Genomic DNA, 24,687 nt, shown 5'->3' on the forward strand with positions numbered 1-24,687 from the left:
AAAGCTATGCGCATATCATTGTTTGTGTAAAGCTTAAAGGATCAGGAATGATGACCAAGCTATGCTTAATCGATAATTTCATCGCAAGCTGAACAGGCGACGTTCGGTAGTCGTGTTGCGATCAAGGTGGAACGCTGCCGCGTTGCATTACTAATGAAACGATGGGAATAAAAACATCTTCCTAAATAATTACGCATCCATTAAACCACTTACTAACTAACTAAGAAGTTGAATTTCAACTTGTTTCATGTAACCAGCGTGTCTTCAATAAACTGAAAAAAGACTATTGGGTTCAATTCAACTACTTATTTGGTGGATTTGGCCGTATTTCGTAGCTATGGCGAACGCTTGTTCCTTGCCTATTAAGCGCGTAATCTATGTAATCCACTCTCAGGCAGTATGTAAAAATCAAGCCTCACTCAACTGGATACTATTTTTAATCACCTTTGATGTTAGTGCCATTCCCATAACGACGCAGCTTAGTAACACCTGTTCGCAATTGTCTCGGGACACGTATTCTTGTTTTTGTCAGTTAGAACATGGCCGCGAAACAGAAAGACGAAATTTAATCGGCGACGTGTTTCGAATCACACAACCTATACTCGCTATACAATATAGGACCTATACTCGCATGCGCCAGTATAACTATCAAGGGTAATGGAAATACATTCCATGTTTCGGCCTGTGCGACGGACACCGCCAGCAAAAGAGCGTGACTCGTCTGACTTGTATTATCGCCCTGATCCGAGGACACGAAGCGGTCAAAGTCATGGAAACAATAATCTTGTATATTCGAGTAAAATTTACTCGGATCCTGAATCCAAACAGCAAACGAATAATCAATTATTTTTTCGCTTTCGTTACACAATACTCGCTTTTAAAATTAACATTCCATGAGCGACAGACCTCATTCGTAACCTTCATAACCTGCAGAAATAGGCCTCGATTAAGTATCGGCAAAGAATGTACGATGTAGATTTATTACCAGATGGACTACTTTCCGGTCTGAGTGATGCGCGGTCTGCTTTAAAATGTCCACATCTGCACTCCGTGATCGATGCGTTTATTAATTGACTGTTCATCAGGTTTGAGCATAGAATTACTGCAAATGGAATAAATTGAAAATAAATATAATACATTCTTTCTCATAATAGAAACAGCAAAGACAAAGGACAACAGTAGACTCCTATTTGAATTTACCTTTATACCATCGGTCCTACCGGCCAGGCAACTCCTGAAAATATATCGACTTAGACCTACAGAGATATAACAAGGATAGTTATACTAAGATGCTATTAGTCTAGAAGCCAACGGCACCCGTGGTGCTTCATGTCACATATGATTTATAAATATACAATATATTGTTCGGTGTTTATGTCCGGGTGTTATGTCATGTATAGAGGTACGTTACAATACAATGACGCTATATAATATAACACCCAGCATTAATCTGTTTGTGGTTGTGGCTGCCTACTACATTAGCTTAATGGCCTCCTACTGAAATTGCTGATCCGAAAATCCAGTGACAGAAAGACACAACCAAGCTGACGGGTTTTTCCTAAGACTTCGTCTTATAGCGACCCAGCTCTTGCTCTGTGTCATACTATTTATAACAAACGTACAGCTAGTAGATAATAGAGCATCTTTCTGGTAAAGAAATCTGTTTTGGTGCAGAGTTAGTCATGTGCGAAAAATAGGATGATGTTTTCCACAGGAAACGTAAACGAAGGGATTATTTGAAGCCCAGAGAAGTAAATACGTTTTCAGACGTATCTGAACGGGATCCAAACGAGTCCGATCACGTCATGCGTATAGCATTAAGGCGAAGACCGTCTTATCTTGGTGCCTTACTCGCGCGTTACGGAAATGTGAACGTGAGCGGCCGCAGGCTGAGCCGCGTTGTTATGAGCTAGATTGAGAAACGTATCTAGCGGTAAAAGCTCACTCTTAAGGGCGTAATTTTTGTCGGCATGTACAGATTATTATCTGGATATAATATCACACAACTCTTGTCACTGATTTCTACTAATGTTTTCACCAAAGACCCTAATAGGGTCATTCTTTGCCTTTAATTAATACCGCTGTAGTTTGCGCGTGCAGTACACTAGATATGTATGGTAGAACATCAAATGTTTAGTTCTCAAAGTTATGATCCGATGTTGGGCATCAACACTCTTGCGGATCTGAGAAGGCAATGTTTACTATAAGGGTAAGCCGATGACTGTTAAACAGATGAAACGGTTTTAGCAAATCTTATTTGCTAGCCTTCTTTTGTGTCGTATATGATCAATACCTTTTCTCCATATGAGCAAAAGTTTTCAAAGCGATTACTACTCTTTTGTTGTTCTTGGCTGAACAACTAACTTACAATGTATAAATTAAAGGTAATCCATTAATAGTTGCTCGCTTGTTCCGGATCTCTTTCGGCTCGGATATTACGTACCGACTCAGAGTAATCAATGATTGTACTTTACGAAGACCGACAACTTTCAGCGGCAGTAACTAGTGTTGAACAGGCTGGCGAAATGTATGTTGTTGACGATTACAGAGAATGGTGCGTCTGTGCATGAGTGCTTTACCCGCACGACGTATTTCGATCAGCCTCTGCAGCAACAAATGTTCTGCGGTAATGCTGAAGGAAACGCAAAAAAGGGGCGCCATTGACGTTACTGTAGTAGCATTGAAGCTTTAAGCTTTACTATAGGGTGCCATTAAGCGTAAGGCCTAAAAAAGTACTATCCTAACGTGTGAGTTTCGTCTTCGTGGCAACAGCAGTAGCGTCTCCGGATCCCCTCATAAACGTGTCGCTAGAGCTTAGTTTTACGATTATCCTCGGCCAATGCGCCGCCGCTTGCCGTTAGCCACCGCTATCCCGGCAGCTGCCTTCTTTGTTGTTGTCCTCGTTAGAACTTTTCTTCGTCGGTGTTTCTTGCATTAGGTAACTTGCGTGCCGGGACTCATGCAGTGCGGCTGACTGTATCAAGATGTCCGCTTGTGAAGCAGGTCCATATCAAGCAGCGATGCAAAGAACCAGTGACAGCGGCATCAGACCCAACCAGGTCCAGCTTATGGAGACGGTGGCTAGCTCCTTCCGAGAATCACAGGTAACAGTCTGTTCCGACGCCTTTTTTTATGCTATAAAGGCTGTAGTGGAGGCCATAGGAAAATAGTTGCGTGAAAAGGACGAACATTAGAAAAAACCCGCACAAGACGCGTGGCCAATAAAAGAAAGTTACCACATGAAGGTATTAACATTTTCGAGAAAATGAACAATTTGGTTCATTCATTCTTTAAACGCACGTGTAGGATACAATAGGAAATCGGTTTCAGCTTTGAAGGAGATTAAGCAAACGATGACTCAGTGAAAAAAGATTCGAGATAAAGATAGATACAGTCATTGTGCGGTAGAAAAATAATGAGTGTTTACAAAACAATTTCATTTATAATTATTAACGATTAGGCTGCATTCGAGTGAAAGTGAATTTCAGATCAGAAATAGATTATTCGTTACTCACTCGTATCCAAATTCGTTGTTTTTTTTTGCAATTATAGCTAGTTTATATTCTAATCTTTTTGTTTGTCTAGTTTGAATGTAAGCTTTTGCTTGTCCTACAATGTGACATTTCATTTGAGAGTGACTCCAAAAATTAATGGCGGTTCAACCACCCTCGTGGAAAAATTTATTATAAACACACCCCAGGATATAAATTTTCCTTCTCGAACTAAATCTTTGCTATAGTGGTCTAGTTCCAAGACCACTTCTTTAATGCTTTCCGTGGGTGTCTCTACTTCCCCCGGGGGTGTTGTAAAAGCATCTCATGTGAGTCACGTTGAACTGTTACGAAACATTGGTCGATACTTACGTATATACTCGAGCAGTTCTCGTAACGGTTTTGACTAGCTTGATCTACTTTAGTCTTATATGACAATACGGGTTATTATTTACTACGATCGCATCCTATCAGGAACAATTTATCTGTGACGAAAGTAGCTCATCTTGCCGTAGTCTCAGCCTAATTAGAAAAATCAGGACAAACACCGAAATATATTTAATAAAGACAAGAGAAACAGTCATTGCTATAATTAATACGGCCGTTGACGATACGAATTTCGGTCGTAGTGAGTAGAGGTCGAAATTCAAGTAGTAGTGCTATGGTGCGGATGGCAGATTTTGAGACGCAGTAAAGAAAAAAAAAGTTGCGGGTGTTCGCCTTAGCAAAGCAATTCAGTAGTATGTATTTATAATGCTTGGATGATCTATTATCACTAGAATATGGTGTTTGCATCGTTGAGCTGTTAGGGGTTACGCATAACCAATCAAAATGGAAGTAAGTTTGTCGTACACTTGTTCAAAAGTCTATCACCAGAAGCACATCGGCGTATCTTGGGCCAAGAAGTCCGCTACTTGAAGACTGTCTTGTAAAATCTCGACGAATTCCCGTATCTAGAAACCAAGCAGATCAGGGTTATAGGGTAAACGCCCAGTAATGTTTGACTCCTATATTATTTGGCAGTGTACATCTTCACGACATGTAAGAGTGCAATTGATAATACGGTAACAGTAAATACTACTGATATTATTATTTAGTAAAATGTAGCATATAAAGTAAATCAAAGGACTCAGGGACACCGACTGGGTGAACAAGAAGATAAGTACGACGAATATTAGGATCAGTACGGTAATTCGCAACGTGTTTAATAGTAGTATCGCCCAACATTAAATCGATCCTTGGTTACCTTTTTGCCTATTTTTTATCACCAATGGCGCCCAGCTTTATTAAAAATCTACAATTCCAGGTTGAAGCCGGCCATGCAAAATTACAATAAAGTATATTATGCATTTATTGACTTATTAAGTGCTACTTATTATAATCTAATGTCTTTTTCTATGGACTTACGCAAATATTCTGGCACTATATTTTTACAGCGCTACACAGGTGTATGTGTATCTGCGGCCAGTTGTTAGCTGACGAGCTGTTCTTGTAGCTGTGAAATCGAACAGTGAGAAAAAAAAAAACAGGAACAGTAGTTAAATAGTTACACTGCGCCATAGAGATTACAAAATATGCCTTGAGTTTTCTTCCTCTTATAGCAAGAGGACGAGTAAAACAACCTTTGAATGGGCGAAAATACACGATTGTGTTATCAATGTTTATTAAAATCTAGTCCCTTTGTCTCCACTTGCTGCAGAGTTTTTATATTCATTTGATGACAATCGTATACTTTTGTACCCGTGTATAATTTCTATCCGGCATAATGGCTTCTCTAATGTTAGCCTCGATTCGTTCTGTATAGTATGTCCCATTTTTACAGTAAGGTTAAAAATAAATCGCTTGATATTCGTCAGTCTTAAGGATGAAGCACAAATGACAGAACAAATTGCCCACTCACAGATTTTTCAAGCGTGAGTAAAACAGGACAAAAATGCTAATCCTTGCGAGACACGACAAGATCTACGCCATCTGAAAAGTAGTACCGTCACCTCCCCATGATATGTTGCCATTGCAGCAAGAATAGCTCGACTTGCCATGTTTAAAGTTTATCGAACATCGAAAAATGCCCATCCCACCCTGGCAAAATCCGGTGCCGCTTGGCCCCGTATCGGAAAGTCATAAGTGAATTTATTAGTTGCATATAGGTTAAATAAAACCACTGTCAACTTTACTCCATCACCGTTTATTGTCTATGAATGCGAGCTGCGATTAAACTATTCCAGTCATCATTCAATTTAGTGAGGCACCTTTCACGATAGCTTGGCGTCATCCAAGTAAAAGAACAGATCAGTCATTGACAAGGCTTTTTGGATTCGACATTTCATTCAGTATCGTTAGCAGTACGTTGCGATACAGACAATGAAATAACAGTCGCGTCATTATGTTACGTCTAGGATGTCAGCTGTTACCGCTCTAAGGGCGTTGTTTACCTGTTGTGCCCAATGCCAATGTCGGAAGCTGACGCCGCTGTCGGGGTTACGAGAGAAACCGATACAGCTATCGGCGTCGCTACTGACGTTGTTGTTACGCATGCAATGGATAGGAAGCTTACGGAGCCAGCTCATGCATTACCCGCTAGTTCGAGGTCACTGAACCCGTTGTATATATTATGTGCTATATGCAGAGAAGAGAAACGGGGGTTGGTTGAGCACGGGATGTTTTCTCGTATCATTTTTTTGAACGATCCGAAGCCCAAAAAATAAGGAGGCTATAAAATTTTTTTTCAATTCGACTTTCATAATATTAATTATTATTATTTTATATCGGATTATTATTATTAAATATCGTAATTGTTGGACTATTGACCAGTGTCGATGGTGGTTTTAATTTTTATTAACCACCTATATATGTAGTACGTGTAGGTATGGTTCGGCGACATATTGCAGTTTCCTTATCATTCCACAACTTAGTGAGCGTTATGAATAGCCTCCACATATCTTGACTGTTAAATAGATATAATACATGAATATAAGCACATAAACGGTGACACGTTGAGAGGTCATTTTGGGTCGTATTAAATGTGTATTTTTGACTAAACAAAGACTGGCTTTTACAATCATAGGGACCCGATTTTATTCCTGCTGTAGTCGCATTTACAGCCTGGTAAGTGGTTGATTATAAAACTATGAGAAATTATATCATAAGAGGACTAAGCAAGTACGTATTAGTAATACACTGAGTCTAACTTGGGTACCAACATTGTACTTGGTAAACAGGTACTTGATGTCTTCGATTTCTAACACTAACTAATTATTCCTCGGGTAAGGGCCAAAGTTTATGACGGTAGCCAAACGCGGAACATACCATATTTCTTCTAAGTATTTAAAGAGCCGAAATAGGCAATATATTAAATATCTATGATGCCCGCAAAGCATCAATGGTGGTGATTAGGGTAGGCGTCTGGATGTTGCCTGCGGTGTCTAAAAACTGGAAACGGGTGTAAAACAATCAATTTCCATAATCGACTCCTTCCTGTAAACCTGCTGGCATCTTATGTCCTGCCAATCCTTTGAACTTTCGAAGATAAAAGAAGACTTATAATGGCACCTGATCAAATTTAGCAGGTACAAGCAACACCGAGTGCTAATAAAATACGTCTGCTTTGTATTGCAATATGAAAGGGAATTAGAGAAAATATCCAATATACATAGTTCTTTTTATGTCAAGTAATCTATTCAACTAACATATATTTCCTGATTCTTGATTACTAACTTTAAACGAGTGATTACCTAGATCGCCTATGCATCTTTTTCCCCATATATATATATATATATATATATATATATATAGATCAGATCCTAATCTCTTTCTCTCAGGCACAAACCTCTAGTATTTTAAACAATCTCTGCATAGCAGTAATAACATTAATCTGACAAATGAGACGAAAAAACATAGTTGTATTATGTAACAGCAACGAATTCCAAAGTGAAGCCTTATTTGGTGAAGTGTTTACCTTCTTCTCTGAATCTTCCGTCGTTCAGATCAGGTCGACAGCTCTCCTTCAACTATCCTGCGATACCGTAGCCAGACGTACGAGCATAGTTACCGTTTGCTTTTGGTCGTTGTTGTCTTCCTGATGCAGTTCCTATCTTCACCGATCGGCCTTGGCTACGACTGTGTCGACTGACTTGTATCTTGCCTGGGTTTAAGATCTGAGACTTACGAGTCGGACATAGCACATCGAATGACGGTCCTTTCTCAAGCGAAAAACGGTTACGACAATAGCATCATTAGCAATAGCTCAACTGCTTAACCGTTTAAACAGAGTCCGGCTATCGGCCATCGTCAGACACTCCTCCGACGTCTCCTTTGGCTTCGCCGTCGCCGCCATCTTTTGCTGTTGTTATCTTCCCAATAGCTGTTTCCGTTATTAGTTTCACTGTAATTCTTGCTGCCATCTGGATGCCGTCGACGTCAATTGACGGCTACGCACATTCAGAGATTATTCGGATACCCAGAAACGCTGGCATTTTATAGCGACGACGGCCATGGCAATGCCATCGAAGGTAGCCAAGAAATACATTTCTACAACAACAATAGCAGAAACGACTAGAATAAGGCAACATCTGTAAATCAAACTGTTAAATATTGGCATTCGCTTTGGTCGTATTTTCTCCCTAAATTCACTTTGATACCGACATAGGAACAGCGATACGGCACAGACAACGGAAATTGTTTGTGACACAATTAGATGTTGGCGCCTTATTCACTACAGAGACATCAGATGTTTATAAGGATGACTAAAACCAATCGATGTGGTTCTTGTAAATGCGAAAACGATGAGAAAGCACATACAACATTGGCTTCTGCGCAGCCCTACAAGAATAAAATATACTAACGAATACTGTGTCAGATAGATAAAACGTTTGATATATAATAACAGACAGACACAAATTAATTACTTACTGACTCGCAAGATTGTAATTCGCCTAAGTTTATACGTTAATACCTTTGTGTATAGTGATTTTACTTAAATCTATCGCCTTCGACTTCGGGACACGAAGCGAGGTATGTTTATAATTACTGTGGTGTCGTTCGCCACAGTCAAGTACAATCTAGAATTCAAAGTAACATTATATATATATATATATATATATCAAAGCAAATGATCACGGACTCACCATGAGATACAAGGGCTCTTAGACAATTCCAACTATTGAGGGTAAATATCTTCATTTTGCTTCATCGGTTACTCGGACAAACTATTCTGTATCGATAATACAATCATCCAAACAACCTACTACCACCACTCACCACATCAAGATACCTGCCAAGCCATACCTAGACGACATTGTGCTTTGCTTGGGAAGCACGCTAACAGGCGAACTGCGGATAACTTGTAAGGTGTCGCGCTTTTAAAGACATGCCAACAGTAATATACTGGAACTTTAATTAGAAATTATTAAAGCACCCGGATACTTTAACGCCTGTATCGGCTACGCGTAAACGCCGATACAGGCTGACAAAAGGTTAAACAAACCTAACCTCAAGAAGCTTATTTCTATATCAGGCCATATTGTGAGTCATGGTTAGCAATGTGCAATTTCAACTGGAAATTCATCAACATCACTACCATAAGAACAAGGTAATTCCTTGTCTCCACATGTCTTTTTGCCAATCGTTTCATTCGTCGTGACTTCCCACTGTTGAAGATAATACTAATGAATAGTGCCTATTACATTGGCTAAATAACTTGTAATTGTTGCGTAACAATTCGATCCGATGATGCTTAAAGGTAAAATAAAATAACGTCAACGACGGTGTCTATGAGCGTTGCTTATAGGATCGATGTGCGACAATTCTACTAGGTCGTATTCAGCAAATGACTCCCTATCATTAACTCTAACAGTAATTACACGTAGTCACCTGAATGTGGTACTCACGGACGTTTCAGCATGGGTGTATTTGTATAAGGCTCCTATTTTTTTCCTATTCCCTAGCTTTCTTCGCATCTGTTCACGTACTTCAGCAAAGGGACCACCGTCAATGCATGACTCGCGGTATCGATGCACAAAGCAACGAAAGTTGTCTTCACAAATCGCGAGGTCGCCACTAACGACTTCGGCGTCTTCGGAATAATTATGGTCAAGCAACAAACCGTTCATTATGATAGCTTAGGGTATAAACAGCTACAAAGATACACCGGTCGTCTTAGCAACTACTACAGCAACAATAGCTTTGATCCCACCGATCGTTTGCTTTTGTTGTTTCGTATTGGTACATTACGTTGGTTATGGCGTTGTTGCTGACGTTCGGTGTTTGATAGTACTGTCGTCCTTTACGTTCCCGATAATACCGGCAGCAGTAACAATGATGAAAAAAAAATCTGATGTTAACGACCATGACACACTGTCGCATCTGCTCATTCTTCTTAAATAATTTCCATAACGTATTGCCTTTCAAGCAGCAAAGAAAATGGAATCATCAGGTTCTATTTGATCAAGTGATCGCTAAAAACTGCTGGGATATTAACAATGACAATAGCTGATAGACTGTGGTTTTGAGATGCTATGATGCTGCATATACAAATAGAATGATAGTTATTGTTCATTCCGCTTACAGTTTTCTTCTACTATTCGCTTTGCCATGTAAAGCGTCAGATATTACGTGTCTTCAGCGGCTTTCTCATCAGCGCTTCAACCGCTTTCATGTCACAGTCATGAAGTTTAAGCCAGCAGACGCCAACCGCCGTCAAAGCTAACAGTCATTTCTGTATTAATTAAACGGAAACATATCATATTGGATGAACTCGTTTGGACCCTCAGAAACAGTGATCTACTTGTCATTTTAGTTAAACATGTCGATGATGCCAAATGAATTACCCTAGTTAAAACTGTAAGAAAGGGTTCTAACTGGGCTAACAGCTATGAACATCAAATTTTACCGAAGTTTCAAAGTGCGCAAGGGAACAGATGATAATTTTTGATTTCATAAGTTAATTTTATTCTCTGATATAATACTGTACCCCAATATATGATTACATAATAATAATGCGGTTGTTATATGGCGGTTGTGAGTACATTTCACTTCTAAAAATATTGATAATTTAAGGGAATACGAAGAATACTGGCTGACGAGCGAGCAATCTGAGTAAATTGGTATTGTCCGACCATTGCGGCACAGCTTCTTTCATGCTTTGTGCCGGTCCTCTCTGATACACACCATCATGTGCAACGCTTCAATGAACACATTGACAAGATATGTTTACGAGAAGGTCATTCTTTATTGCTTTTTAGCAGACGCTCACTTACAATTGTGCACCTGAAATGATTTAATAGTGTGAATAAAGTTATTATTCAAACACGATTACTGTTCAACAACTTTATTTCAACACATGTTAACATGAGCCCCCAAAGGCCATAGCGTCAGCAATTGAAAAAGGTGATCGGTCTTACTATAAACTGCCCATCAAATCAGCTCACATCTTTTTTTTCTGTGTTAGGTTGAACATATTGACGTTGTTGTCTCGGATATATTTTCAAGTGTTCTTTTGTTGCAGCTAACACGCAAGATGTGTCTAATTCTGCAGTGCCGTTGCACGGATATACGGACAGCGGGCATGTAATGGATAAGCGGTTTCTGAAAAAAACTACCCCTTGTAACTCTGTTGTGAGTCGATGATTCGCAACTTAATTTTAACAGAATGGTAACATTTCATATACTAACCAGATAATATAACCATAATTTTTCTTCAAAAACCAACGGGAGGAAAAATGACAGATGTTCATAGAACAAGTGCAGTCAGTGACATCATAACACAGCCAATGCCGTATATCCCCCCAAGAAAGCCTTCTTCTATAATTTATCGCCTTATCGGTAATGAGAACATCCTACATAGGTAAAACTTGTTTATTTCTTTGTTTTTCAAAAAAAAATGGCAACACACGTGAAAAACTGAAAAAAAAAAACACAAAAGACCATTAGAGTTTTCGTAGGAAACTTAACTTAAGCACTAATACTGATTTTTCAGAAATACATCAAAAAAATAGGGTTGCACGGCTGGTAAGCAGAGAGGTTGTCATCCTATAGCAGCAGTGCGAGAGTTCCGCAAATCGGATGACAGCCGTTCGAGAAGACAGCGCTCCATGCTTGTGACTAATGTTACGAAATTTCCAACACATTTTCCCTACTGCACAGAGTGAATAACAATGAACACGTCTCTGCGTTGTCATTCTATGATCCATGATCGCCCATCACATTTCGTTCCATATGCCAGGCGGCGATTTTTATTATTGTGTGCAGACAAAATTAATTAGATGGAATCAGTGTGCTTTTACTTATTTTATCAATAGGCTTGAAACTGTGGGCCGACAAAAACGGAGTGGTTCTATAGATATTTATGCCTATGGCGCTTTCGAAGACTGCTAAACTTAACCATAGAATCTCTGCCCACGCAGGCAGCTCTACAGCATTTACCGTATGTTCATATTTTAGGCGGTAGCCTTCAATGTTTGGAAAGAGAAATTCAATCAGAAACCGATAGTCGTCCGGGCAGTAAATGGATTCGTTATGAAAAAAAAACAGTTCTATGTACATTGCCGCGCCCGTTTATCGTTAGAATATTAATTCTAATCTTTTATTAATTAAAGTACATAACTAAAGTAAAATGGTGTAGCGAGTTATTCAACTATTCGGTTTTTTTGCGTAACATGTTTGTCACTCGGTATCAGTGCATGTTCTTACTGATCAAAGCTGTTTATTAGTTAATGACTTCAGTATCGTTTCTAGCAGACTGTAGAACTTCAAGGAACTGTCCTAGCACACCCGTATTTACATGGCTAACACTTTTTGGATAGATATATGTAAGCATACATCTGTGGAATATTTACGATGACATCTCTTTGTTGTTAGGATGGGCACTCTAATGTGTTTCAAGAAGAACAGAGACAAAGTTGGTGATTATGGTTCACTCAAAACATATCGCGTACTTTACGATGATCAAATCGAAAATTTTATCAAATTCCCTGCGCAACTGTATTTAACAGATTCATTAAATACATTTGTACAGGTGATTTCTAATCTGGGATAAAACTTTTACTGTAAAAGTACTTTTTTGGTAAACAGGTATAGTGAACAAGACGGTGAACTACTCCATTCCACTGCCTGTATTTGTAATTTTTGCATATAATTAACGATTTGTATCGTCGCGTCCGGGCAGTACACTTTTATGCGATCCGAATCAATTATTGATCTGACGTCACGTGAGTGGTCACGTAACGGTTTACCCAAGGAATTTTCTGTAGAACGAGGAAGAAATTGCTTACGTTATGCTTATACGATGCACTGTTTTTTTCTGACAAATGCCCTAGAGTTTAAGCTGAACAGTGGCTAAACGAGCTCTATGCTAAGTAAAAGTGAGGAAATCTTTTAGAACATTGATATCTGAGAATCATTAGTCTGTTGCGAAGGCAAAAGAAAAGTTTGCCGTACATTACAAAATCTTTTTCCGATACGATCGACAACGATACTTTGGCGAAACAACAAAAATCGGCTACATGATTCATGTTAAGGTTCTGGTTTATCGACTTTGATTATTATCAATTTTCAATTAAAACCACGTGCTTGGGTTGTTGCAAAGAACCAGCACGAACTGCCAGTAACTGCGGGCCAATGTGTCATAGAAAGACGAGCAAATTTCTTTATGCTGCCGTAGCGATCTTGAAACGGCTCTATCGTCAATGTCGGTTCCTGATAGGAAATATTTTGTAACTGTGACATCCGTCTCCATATACATAAAAATAATAGTCGGGAGTTTCTCTTTAGTTTTTGCCAGTCAGGTTTTCATTGTAACGGTGACTGACCACTTAAGTAAACCGGAAGAAGGCGATATATTTCATGATCATGAAGAATGTTCAATAAAATCATTATGAACACATTTATTGCCATGTAGCACTTGAACAAAAACTATTCGCTAATATAGTTTGATAGGTTATTACGTACACTTTCTAAACGGCTGCGAAATTTAACGCACGAAAATAGCAAACAGTGTCAGCCTATATTGAAATATCTTCAATATGCTCATATTATACAAAGAAGGTAACTATTGGCATAGCAAGTCTGATCCTGATGTGACAGGCGACGTCAAATTCTGATCTGCATGAAATTTATTGTCGCGGAACTTCATCTACGAAGAGCCAAATCATCGTATATCGAAAAAGTCTAGCCAACATACAATTTACCATCATAATATAATTATAGGGTACTTTATGCCCAGATAAGCAGTAATCAATGAAATAACAACACCCAACTAGAATTCATTAAGCTAAGTAATCCAGTACTAATCCCTATGTTTTTCTTATGTTACATGTAACGAATTCCGTAGAGGTCTATCGATGCGATTAGTGTATCAAAGAATTACACAAAGAGTCTGCAATTTTTCGGTGGACGCAAAACAATCGAAACTAAACAAATCGAACCAGTAGATCTAGCTAAAGGCAACGTTCGTACTCGATGAATATAAAACTTATCACAAACATGAATAACTTAAAACAAATATAAATAGGAGATAGTAAGTTGCTGCCTAAACAGTTAACTTTCCATCAGTGTATAAGTTGCTTCCAAGTTGGCTTGGATTTGCGACGCTCTTTGCAGACAACTCTCATCATATGATGGTACAAACAGGGCTGACAGAAGGAGTTCGCTTAGATACAATCCACTGTTGCGCACAAAAAGTGATTCTCTGAAAATATCCAGACACGTCAAAATATGTCCAGAACGATTACGTGAAACTGTACCGTTTGGAAAATCGTCGTGTACGACTACTTATACACAAACTGCGCATTAGTCATTATCATCCAACATTTCCAACTGTTTACGGTATTTATTACATATACTATATATACAGAGATGAGACAAGCACAAACGTAGCTTAGTTGTACGAAAATGCCAAAAAGACTCTGTTGCTTACGGCTAGAATGAATAACGCATACAGTTTAGTAAGAAATGCCTTCACAAACTATACCTGTGACAGCCTCAACTAGATGTTCACGAACAGACCATCATCAGTGTGCCAGATCTATGCGGCGATGACCTTTACGTACAACAGTTTGAGCTGAATGAAGAAAGTAGTTCACAAGGTAAACTGCACATTGCCTACGTTACTGGTCGAGCGAGTTTTCGTAACAGCGGAAAATATAATTGACGTCCTCATTATAATACACCCTTATCAGTAGTCAGTATTATTCGACTGAAAGTGAATAGCTATGATCCGAAAGTACGATTTTGGTAGTAAACCCGAGCAAGGCAGTCGTAATTTGTAATCTAGTGCATTGATATAGTCAGTAACAATTGTAACTAGTCGGGGCCATTTCCTTCATTGAACAGTAGTCGCTGTCACACAGTACGTACGTAAAACCGATACACAATATTACCACATATTCTAGGGATATTCAAAACTAACTGTGGAAGTTCTCTCTCTTCGCAAACGATTCAAAAATGCAGAAAAACATCCATAGTCTAGACTAAGAGCATAGCTTACAAGAAAAAACGCTGTTTATTCAAATGTTTGGCGTCCTGTGTACCGGTTATTTGTTTCAATTCAATGTGATATATTATAATTAAGGAGCACTTAGATGTTGTAACGTGGCCTTCTCTTTTCGCACGGGCCATCCGGGCTATACAAGGGCACTTGGTCCTTAAACTTGCTCAAAGTTTAAAGCTCCCTGTTTTTTCGCGATAGATACCAAAAGCCTGAAACGTAAACGTACAGTAAATTTAAAAACAATTACATTTTGATATTGACAACGTTAACGTAACGCGGTGGTCTACAGTTCGTTAACTCGTTTTAAGTTTGAGCGAAAGTAAGCTTATTTCCTATATTTTATTGGACTTGTATTGCAATATGATTCACTAGCCCAACCGCATTGGTAGAAGCTCTCTCTCTTTCTCTCTCTCATATATTATCGTTAACTGATGATGTTCAATTCTGAGAAAAATTGCTGTGTGTTTTTCGATCAAATGTTTTAGCATGATTTCATTTCTCTTTCTAGTCTTGAGCTTGCGAACATTTGCAAATTCATCAAAGGCGATAATGAAAATCTTTCATTAGACGACGCCCAGTACGTTGAAACAACAAGCCGAACATTAAAAATAGACTGACTAAATAATATAAAAGATATATATATATATATATATATATATATATATGTATATATATTAGTTATTTTCAAGACCTTTTTAGAGGCATTTTGGTTAGTTTTATACAGAAAAATCGTAAACATTCGATGAATTGGGCAAAAATAGTTATGCGTGACGCCATACAACTGTGATCAGTGATCGTCTGTAACTAGAGAGACTATTTTATGGTTTCTCTGTAGCACTACGTACATCGAAGCCGATTTGTATAACCGTGTATCGGTTTGGCCTATAGTTAAGGTTAACTAAACGCAGAATAAACTGTACTGAGATACTTTCTGAGGTTTACTATCAGCTAACTAATGGTGAAATATAAATATTATCACTTGACAAAGTGTATCAAATGTAAGGTTCAATGCCACTTTTCGGAGGGCGTAATGGAGTAGACATCTTTCTGCGTACTTAATTGATGTGGTATACATGCACATTTTCCGCCCCTGTTAACTGTTTGAGTAGAAGATATCAAAACTTTTGCAAATGGTCAAGATTTTCATATTAGCGGATAAGTACGGAAAAGTTTACATGGGTTAATTTACAGTCCTCCACGCACTGTCGGCCTTCAATAGTCAACAACGTTTAAACACGGTTATTTTCTATTGATAATACGCCCAGCTAGTTTCATAATGTTACATCGAATCGTTAGTCAATCTATTTTAATCAAATACTTAGCTATAAGTTGCCATCTTGTTGGTATTTAGGTGCAGAGGGAGTTTAAGGTAATCTTAATGACAAACACATGTTGCTCGAGTTCCGAGAAAAGTACATACAAAAAAAAATTTAATGTGCTGTAAACATACACACAGATTATTTTCATTAGCTTCATCAGTGCAAAATTAAGATACGCGTATATTTAAAAAGCCTATTTCCCGATGTCGATATAACTTATCCGAGATGTATAAGCTGGTGTACAAGAAACATTCGAACTATTTTTTTGGGCTAGAAATAGGCTGCGGCGGAGTAGCATTCCTACAGATTACCACGTAAAGCCGCCGCTCATCGTATTCCAATGAAATTGTAATTCATGTCATTATGTTTTACGTTTCCAGGCGAACCGTATGTCCTTTGATCATTCGGCAGAGCTAGTCGCAAAGTAAGGACCGTTCGTGGCAATACGCAACAAGCAAAAAGCGTTTACTGTTTGGGCACAAGGACAATGCTACATTTATTGCGCTCAGTTGTCCGTCACAGCAGAGTCGTTGAAGCCTATACAAAACAGGTGTGTCTTCAGCAAGTGGCAGATGCCTCGCTTGAAGCAAACTTATAATATTCGTGCAACACTACTGTGGGAGGTCGTAGAATAGGGAAATGACCTGGAATTCATTTCATCGTCCTTTTGTTAATATATAGCTATTATATCCATGATATTACTGAACGAGTATGTTTAGATTCGGTAACTGTACTGACTTGCCGTTACTTAAACGCACTTTTGCCTGTTGCACCGTGTATTCAAAGGCGATTTCCTAGCTCACAACAACACTAGGCAAGGACCTCCCACTCTAGCCTATATAATCTACAAACACTAGACCCCACGTAAGAGACTGTATCACTGGATAAATACATAACGTCGAAAGCGCCAAAGAGGCAATGTGGACGCCACCTCGTTTTGGATATGGGTGAATTGAAAGGTAAGCTCCAAAGCCTTTGAATAGCTTCAAGATACTCGAAAATCACCAAGTCAAGCGGAGTTAAAACAGAGTTTACAAGTCGACTGACGCAGTTTGCCGCAGTTAGAAATGCATAACTCTTTTCAGGATGTCAAAGTCGTCTGACAACCTTTCAAAACACGCGCCCCATTCCTACAACATCCATAGACCCATGAAATGCATTTCCGGTACGTAGAGATTCTTGAAATCTAGATACACTGAGAAGCAGCAATACCTTGAACGCTGTGTCATACTCAAAGCTGAGTTGGTTCTCTTGGACAGTGCCGATATTAGATTTAGCCATACATTGCTTCCTGATATTCTATCATATGCCGTTATTTCAACGATGCTCGCAGGTGCTCATTGAACGAACATATATGTATATATGCATCGTGCCTAATGACTGTCCTTGTTCTAACGCTAATGATCAGCAAGCTGTCATAAGACCCCGCTTCAACATCAGAAGTTATTCAAACTCGCCGATCTTTACAGCAAACACTGGAGTTCGTCACAATGTATCATGTCGCTTATGCTTATATCTTGTACGGTCATTCCAATACAAAAATACCAATAATAATAATACTATCTATAGTACCGGTCTGTCCGTATTCCAAGAAGCATTCGACTTCCGACGCCCAGCTTATTAATCTCTAATTTCTCACAGAATGGCCACACCTTTATCCAGAAGTGATTGCGCGTGTCAGGCAACTATTAAGAGGTTAACAAAGATGCTTTCATAGAGAAATGTCTGGAAATATCAACGGCACTAAATGCTGCCCATTGTGTTGTCGTGTTTTGATAATTTTATACAAATGTATGGATTCTGCAGGTATTTCGCACTTGTCTGAGAGTGTCTGTGTTGATTAGGCGGGAGATTTCAAATGTGCAAGTGTGTAGCTCTAGACTCGCCCAACCCGCCACGTTCAAATAGCACTGTCTTATGCCGTCAACGATAAACAGTATTAATTATTGTTTGTAATGAATAGTATAATCAAACGAAAGTATTTAGACGGTACGCTGCTCTAGAAATAACAGTGTGAGAAACATTCGTTCTGTGAGGTCCAACAGCAACCATATAGAAAATGTTTGTCTCGCACTCATAGCGTCACCAATTCTCTCGGTTCCCCAAGCGATTCAAACGTATAGACTTAGTTTAGGTTAGAGATAATGAAGTAATCACAAAAGGTAACGACTGAACGGTGGCTCAGTGGCTATTTCTTTTCAATCGAAGTGTAAAAAACCAACACATTTTGTCGGTGACAGGGTGGCTGGAACACGCATCTCTATCTTTCGAATTGTATGTTCGATTCATTCCATCAGACGCCCGTGTCCTGCCGCAACATAAAGAGTGCCTGTTTCCGGATTTGAACCTACACCACAACGTGCCCCTGAAATGAGCACACAAGAAATTCCCCCATTAAGCTATCACGGGGACATGGCAGAACATCTGGATCGGTATTATTAAACTGGAACATTGAAGCAAAGTAACGAAGTTAGTGGAGAAATTTGATTGAGTTACTAAGACAAAGTAGTGGGTTGGTAATGACTTGAATAATACATGATACACACTAAAATAAAGTAATTAAAAAAAACTGCGCTAGAAAGTGCTGCAGGATAATACGAATCACCTCAATATAGTAGAATAGTTGACTTCATCTTGGAATAGATCTGGAGGCAGGTTCAGACTCGCTTTGAGTTTGACTGGGAGGGGTGACAGGGCAGTGTCGTAACGGATCTAGTGTGTACATGTACAATACACATTATTGCACACAGATTAAAATTACATTTCAAGGCAAAATTCCACGATAAATATAGCCGTATTTAACCTGTTCACATACGTATGGAAAGCTTGAGATTCTATTCCGATCGTAGGGCTTGATGATGGCGTCCGAAGGTAATAATTTCTTCATCTTTCTTGCATATACATACACTTCACATACCGTTTGTCAAATGTACATTAAACACCTTGCTCTCTTCTAAAAATACTTGTTATCATCACCCTCGTCTTACCGTTTACCTCATCCACTCTTATGTGTTATAGGCGATCGTGACAGGCTACTTGTTTCGTTTCGATTGGCAAGTGCTACGGAAACTGATCACAAATACACACTAGAGCTGAACTGGACAATATGGCAAACCGATTGTACGAACCGAAGCATGCATCTCGCGAGCAGCATTCACGTTGCCGGTTCTATCTGGATAGGATGCCGCTGATGGCGATGGCTGGTATTTCTGCTTCGTCTTTCGAAAAAAAGAGTCCTATACCCTCATAATAGGGCATAGCAAACCAATAGATTCACATGTATTCAAAACTTATTTCGTTTGCCGGACAATTTGACGCAGTCGAGCTACATTTATAGACTATAGAGTGTCTACTGGGCGGCCGAAGCGTCTGCAATCGTTACTGCTGCTGCTTGTGAACGTTGACGTTGTATGGGGGCAGCGAACAGCGAAATTAATTAACTTTGAAGACATCAACATCGGTAATGGCACCGACTAGGGTAGCCGTTGAACAGGTAAAAACAAGTTGTTGGCGGCTATTAAAGATGAGAGCGAAGCCGGCCGTTATCGAGTCTAAAACATTTGCCATTACCGCTGCGGCCATCGGCGCTGTGAGGGTGCCGTATGTTTCCATGCTACGGCGTTTTTTCTGCTGTTCGCGTTGACCATCACTGGGCACTAGCTTTTCGACTGTTGTCGCTGGTGTGATCGTATGAAAATTGCGATATCTTAGAGAGCTGTTTTCCTTGTTTAGAGCTCCGGCAGTCACCGCCGCCCAATCTGACGCAGCGCGGCGTTTCTGAAGCTCGATTTTGTTGCTGCCTCTGACGGCTCATGGGTGGTTGATTTTTCATACTTTTTTTTTTTCGCGATCGCATTGACCCGCTGAGGGCGCTGGCGGGGTCAGTGTTATACGCTACTGGTATTATTAACGATGATGCTACGATGGCGGCGATAAATCCAGACCCGCGATCGAGCTACAGAATCAGCTCCATCGCCTAAAGACTCACTGCTGTTGACGGTACTGTATAATGTCGTTCTCAACTCTCGCAGATGACGACTACGATCAAGAATTTCACTTACAGAGCCAAAAATCAGTAAGGGTCGGCGATCTGGAAGGACTCTCGTCTAGGATCATTCACTCTTTCTCCATTGTGAGAATTACAGCAGGAAGAACCACAGAAAGATTTGAAGTACACGCATAAAAACGTGCTAAGAGTCGAATGAGCTCTACATGCTGAGCTGTACATGTGGCTTCTCCCATGAAAAATAGGAAAATACAAGCAGACATAGGCAGCGTAGGTGCAAGCCAAGAAATTTCGCACAATAACAATTATTGCTATCACTAATTGCTAGGGATATCGCGAATTTTTCGTAGTATCTACAAGCAACAATGAATAATTATGTGACCTTGAGCGAAATGTTTCATCACTGGATATCTACGAAACTGCAAGCACTTCTCTCGCGCTCTTTGCACATTTTGTTTCTGTAGCTGGTCAGATATGGGCCATAAAGGGATCTTAAAACGTTGAATGTTTTTCGGGATTCTGTATTTTATAGGGCGTATATCGAAATGTTCCTGTCATTGGCGAATGTACCGAGACAAATGGAGAAAAACCGTAAGGCATCAAACATGATTCAAACCGGTATCTGTCTACCGTAATGATTATCTGGCGACCATTGGTCTGTTCGCGGATCGACAATTGAAAATAAAAGGCATCTTTAATAATTTCTGATATATATTCTTATGAGTATTCTTTTAATACAAGCCTTTGAATTACCTCACGCAGGATAACCGGTAGTATCAATGTAGGCTTTACACACGAACTGTACAGTTAACACTCCACGCGTTAAAATAAAGTCGTCATGTTATCACTTTTTGATGAAGACGCAGCCTTTGCCATGGAGTAATGTCTTCGAGAAGAAAGGGACGCGACAGACTACCTCCGTCGCGTCGCACTCACCTTACGCTAGCTGAGAAAACTTACACTTACACTCTAATACTTGTGCCACTAATTATACGCTAATTAATTATTATATATTAGTACTTATAATCTATGACTAAACGCAATGAACGTGTAATGCGTAAACATTCGATCGCTACAAGGTGTCTCAAGTGGGTAAGACTTCGTCGTTAATGGGCATTTGAGTATTGCCATCTTCACTTTTACCGGGCACAGTCTGGTTGCTTTTTTCAGACGTTCCGCTTAATTCGTAGCGAAACGCAAGCAGATGCGTATGTTCTATATTAGTGTATTAATTATGTGATGAAGAAAATGTGAATATGATAGTCTTGCTGACTATTTTTCGTCCCACTCAGCATGTGGCCACTCACAGCGTCAACGTGTCGCCGACTATGTACATGGGACCCTGCTGTTCAGGCACGTCATGCACGTTGTTTTAAGTGACTGTATGAAAAAGCGAAGAAGAGAGGTGTTCAAAGGCTGTTTACAAAAATATAGAACAAGGGTAGCACCCGTACCAACAGTTCGGCCCAATATGAAGACAGCTGGATAATCCGAGTATGTCTTTAGACCTAGAATTCGGCTAAATCCCACAGGTATGATACTTTAATGATTTTAGTTAGTTTTGAGAATAATAGAAAGATTCATTTGCTTGAAGCTTTTCGATAACGGCAGCTCGGGAACGGGCTATCACATAGTGGATGTACGAAGGTCTCTTAACATTATCACTTGCCAGACCTGAAGAAGAGATGGCGATAAAGGCAAAACGAAACAGGCGGCTTCTTACGATAAATAAACTTCGGAACTTGCAGATACATTGAATGCACTACGTTTACTTTTCCTTCTATGGTTGGTTTCCCAATGCAAGACAGTGAGTTACAGTGATGTTTCCCAGAGTGTTGATGATGAAAATTAGCGTATCCAACGCGATAGGATGAATTTATGTCCTTAGAAGCTGTCCGTTTTCTAAGAAGCATATCCATCGAAATCGTGACTAAGAATGCACTGGGCTATGCTGCTACATAATAGGGATCTGTTATCTTATTGTATAATAACGTTTTTCTATTATATAATAAAGGAATAGAGGCTGTTTTGAGGTGTGTCTTTCCACGTCATCGTTTTAAAATAGTCTAATGATTAAATCTACTTTTCAAATAAGCGTTGAGTAAATTAAACTCCAATATGTATATCCAACGCAATACCTTGTAATACCAACATATAAATACATGTTAATTCGTAGTCATGAACATACATTTTAAAGCAAAGGTACTAATTTCTGTAACAAATGGGATGGCAACGGTTGCCTGTCAAATTGTATATATTAAGAAAATTGTGTCCCGTCTAGATCACAATGTAGTACAGAAGTTTTTTGGTGTGAGCAAAACTGATAAATATCAATTTTTCCGTAAACATGCGCATCCATACGCATATATCTAGACCAAAAAAAAGTCAGTCTGAACCAAAATAACTTTTCGGTTACTTTGCCCATATGATGGCACAGCATGGTATCGATTTTGTGATTATTTAGAAAACACTGACGAAGTCGAAAGCAGGAATTGCGTTTGGGGCGGCGATATGGCTTTTGGGGAGGGGATTAGCCCTGTACTGGGTCAACGGCTCTTGATTGACAAACTTCTTTCTAACTCTCGCGTTCATCTAAACTATTCTAATTCGATATGCCGTTCCGTTGCAAGTTTGTTAGCTCCAAAACCGGCCACAGGAGCGTTTAATCTTTGAGGTATGACAGTGAAAAAATATCGGAGCTACTATTTAAAATTTAAATGAAAATTTTAGCTACCAATGGTGCCGCACGGTTAGTGGTTAATTGATGATCAAAGCTGGATGAAAATCACTTTAGGAAAAAGACTGAAAAGCATGAAGTCATTAACCATCATTATTAGTAAGTGATTCTGAATTTTACACTGTGTATCGTCAACTGCATCGCTATAATTATAGGGCTTAAATTTAAGTCGAATTGACCAAACTAGGAAGTAGATAGCATGATATAATAAGAACTCTTACCAATGTACCTAACATTTCACAAATTTTTTTTTATTCAGCTCATTATACTACCATTTTCTACGGGTTGTTTACGGCGTTCAGGCTCATCATACAGACTATGCAGTATGCCGACATATTCCGTTTCGTGTTGTTTAACTTCACCCTCACTCAATGCTAAGCACCAAATTAATTTTAAAATTGTAAATTGAAGCCCAGAGTTGGCGAAACACTTGACAGCATTATTTCTAACGGGTTGGCTAACACCTTCAGCAAAGCGCTATGGTTTTTTTATGAAGCAGACTGTGGGCAAGATCTAAAAATTGATTTAATCAGCGCCCGGCCCGGTTTCGAGGGTCGTTCGGCTGGCACTACTTTGTACTTAACACTGTATACGAAGCGAATAAAACGGCAGTAGCCGTTTTATCAAAAGCCAGTGTTAAAAGCAATTGCGGACCCGCAGACCACAACAGCCTGTGCGTAGGTCTGGACTCCTATATAGGTCAATGCACATGAGTACTTCGCTAAGCAACACGTACGACAGCCTGGTTTAGGTCGTTAGCACTCTCTCGCCCGATCAAGGCCTGAAGGTCGGTAATGCCCAAAAGTCGAAAGACTTAAGTACGCCACAAAGGCGAAAAGGCCATAAAAATGCCTGCTCTTCACTTGTGACCGCTCACTATTTGACATATTCTACGCTGGATAAAACACACAGCCCAACTCACATACCTAACAAAGGTTACGCTAACGCCCCATTTAGTTGAACGACTCAACCGAATGATTCACACAATCCATAAAAAAAAACAATGAAGATTGAGCAAATTAAATACAACAAGTCAGCAACTTTCAAATAAAATGCCTATTGTTTTCTATATATAATAATAATTTTAAAATTACCAGTTTTTTAGGATAAAATAAATTACGTATACATATATGTTTATAGTAACTATCCTACAGATAAGTGTCAAATCATTTTGTTCGATAGCTATGCGTAATGGACTCACATTTAGTTGAAACAGCGCGCGCTAAAGCTGCATCTCATCCAATCGTTCTAAATAAGATCCTTGTTGGTGTGATAGAATTTTTGCTCTAAAAAGTATATATTCTTCCAGCCTTGATTACGCTATCTTGTAGCTAATAATCTGAAACGTCTAGAAGTAGTGGAATACTTGTTTTTTTTTTTTACATAGAAATATGACAAAAGATGGAAACTAATCTTCAGTGCTGATCAAGCAACGTTCAGTTACAACGTAAAGTTGAGAGCCTTTACTACAGACGAGATATAGTTTACTCCTTAATTTCGGTTTACAAATGGGCGTCATTTTCCAACAGAGGGACATTACGTTAGATGTGTCTTATTCTTGAAATAATCTCATGATGAAATACTTGGTACGATTGTGGCACCTCCATCACCTGCTCACACCTCTGTACCTTCAGAAAAGACCGCGCATCGTT

General features: G+C 39.3%; 1 protein-coding gene and 2 long non-coding RNA genes across 15 annotated transcripts; 1 reads left to right on the forward strand and 2 right to left on the reverse strand.

Annotated features, from left to right (window-relative positions):
* Positions 1–967: 967 nt before the first annotated feature.
* On the reverse strand, positions 968–8,707 carry LOC111260058 (uncharacterized). Of its 3 annotated transcripts, XR_002680036.2 has the most exons (6): positions 8,615–8,707; positions 5,392–8,018; positions 4,899–4,986; positions 4,344–4,444; positions 3,864–4,013; positions 968–1,102 (listed from the first exon to the last, which is right to left on the reverse strand). It is a non-coding gene; the product is annotated as an uncharacterized LOC111260058 (long non-coding RNA). The 3 variants fall into 3 exon arrangements; XR_002680039.2 differs by lacking the exon at positions 3,864–4,013 and having other exon boundaries at positions 8,615–8,706; XR_002680038.2 differs by lacking the exons at positions 968–1,102; positions 3,864–4,013 and having other exon boundaries at positions 4,207–4,444; positions 8,615–8,706.
* LOC111260061 (uncharacterized) lies at positions 1,112–21,012 on the forward strand. 3 transcript variants are annotated; one of them, XR_015310869.1, is made up of 4 exons: positions 1,112–3,104; positions 16,673–16,842; positions 17,079–17,251; positions 20,831–21,012. It is a non-coding gene; the product is annotated as an uncharacterized LOC111260061 (long non-coding RNA). The 3 variants fall into 3 exon arrangements; XR_002680044.1 differs by lacking the exon at positions 20,831–21,012 and adding an exon at positions 19,311–19,398; XR_015310870.1 differs by lacking the exon at positions 17,079–17,251.
* LOC111260057 (uncharacterized) lies at positions 10,247–24,687 on the reverse strand. Of its 9 annotated transcripts, none has more exons than XM_022832529.2 (4): positions 19,108–19,411; positions 18,898–19,004; positions 18,515–18,657; positions 10,247–10,754 (listed from the first exon to the last, which is right to left on the reverse strand). In XM_022832529.2, exons 1-4 carry the CDS (start codon positions 19,177–19,179, stop codon positions 10,741–10,743), a joined length of 336 nt encoding a protein of 111 aa, XP_022688264.1. In that variant the 5' UTR covers positions 19,180–19,411; the 3' UTR covers positions 10,247–10,740. The 9 variants fall into 9 exon arrangements, 2 of the variants coding, with proteins under 2 accessions (XP_022688264.1, XP_022688263.1); XR_015310868.1 differs by lacking the exon at positions 10,247–10,754 and adding an exon at positions 14,278–15,182 and having other exon boundaries at positions 19,287–19,390; XR_002680030.2 differs by lacking the exon at positions 10,247–10,754 and adding an exon at positions 14,278–15,182 and having other exon boundaries at positions 19,280–19,390.

The sequence above is a fragment of the Varroa jacobsoni genome, unplaced genomic scaffold (genome assembly GCF_002532875.2).
Source record: "Varroa jacobsoni isolate VJ856 unplaced genomic scaffold, vjacob_1.0 scaffold_395, whole genome shotgun sequence".
In the NCBI taxonomy this organism is placed as follows: Eukaryota; Metazoa; Arthropoda; class Arachnida; order Mesostigmata; family Varroidae; genus Varroa; species Varroa jacobsoni.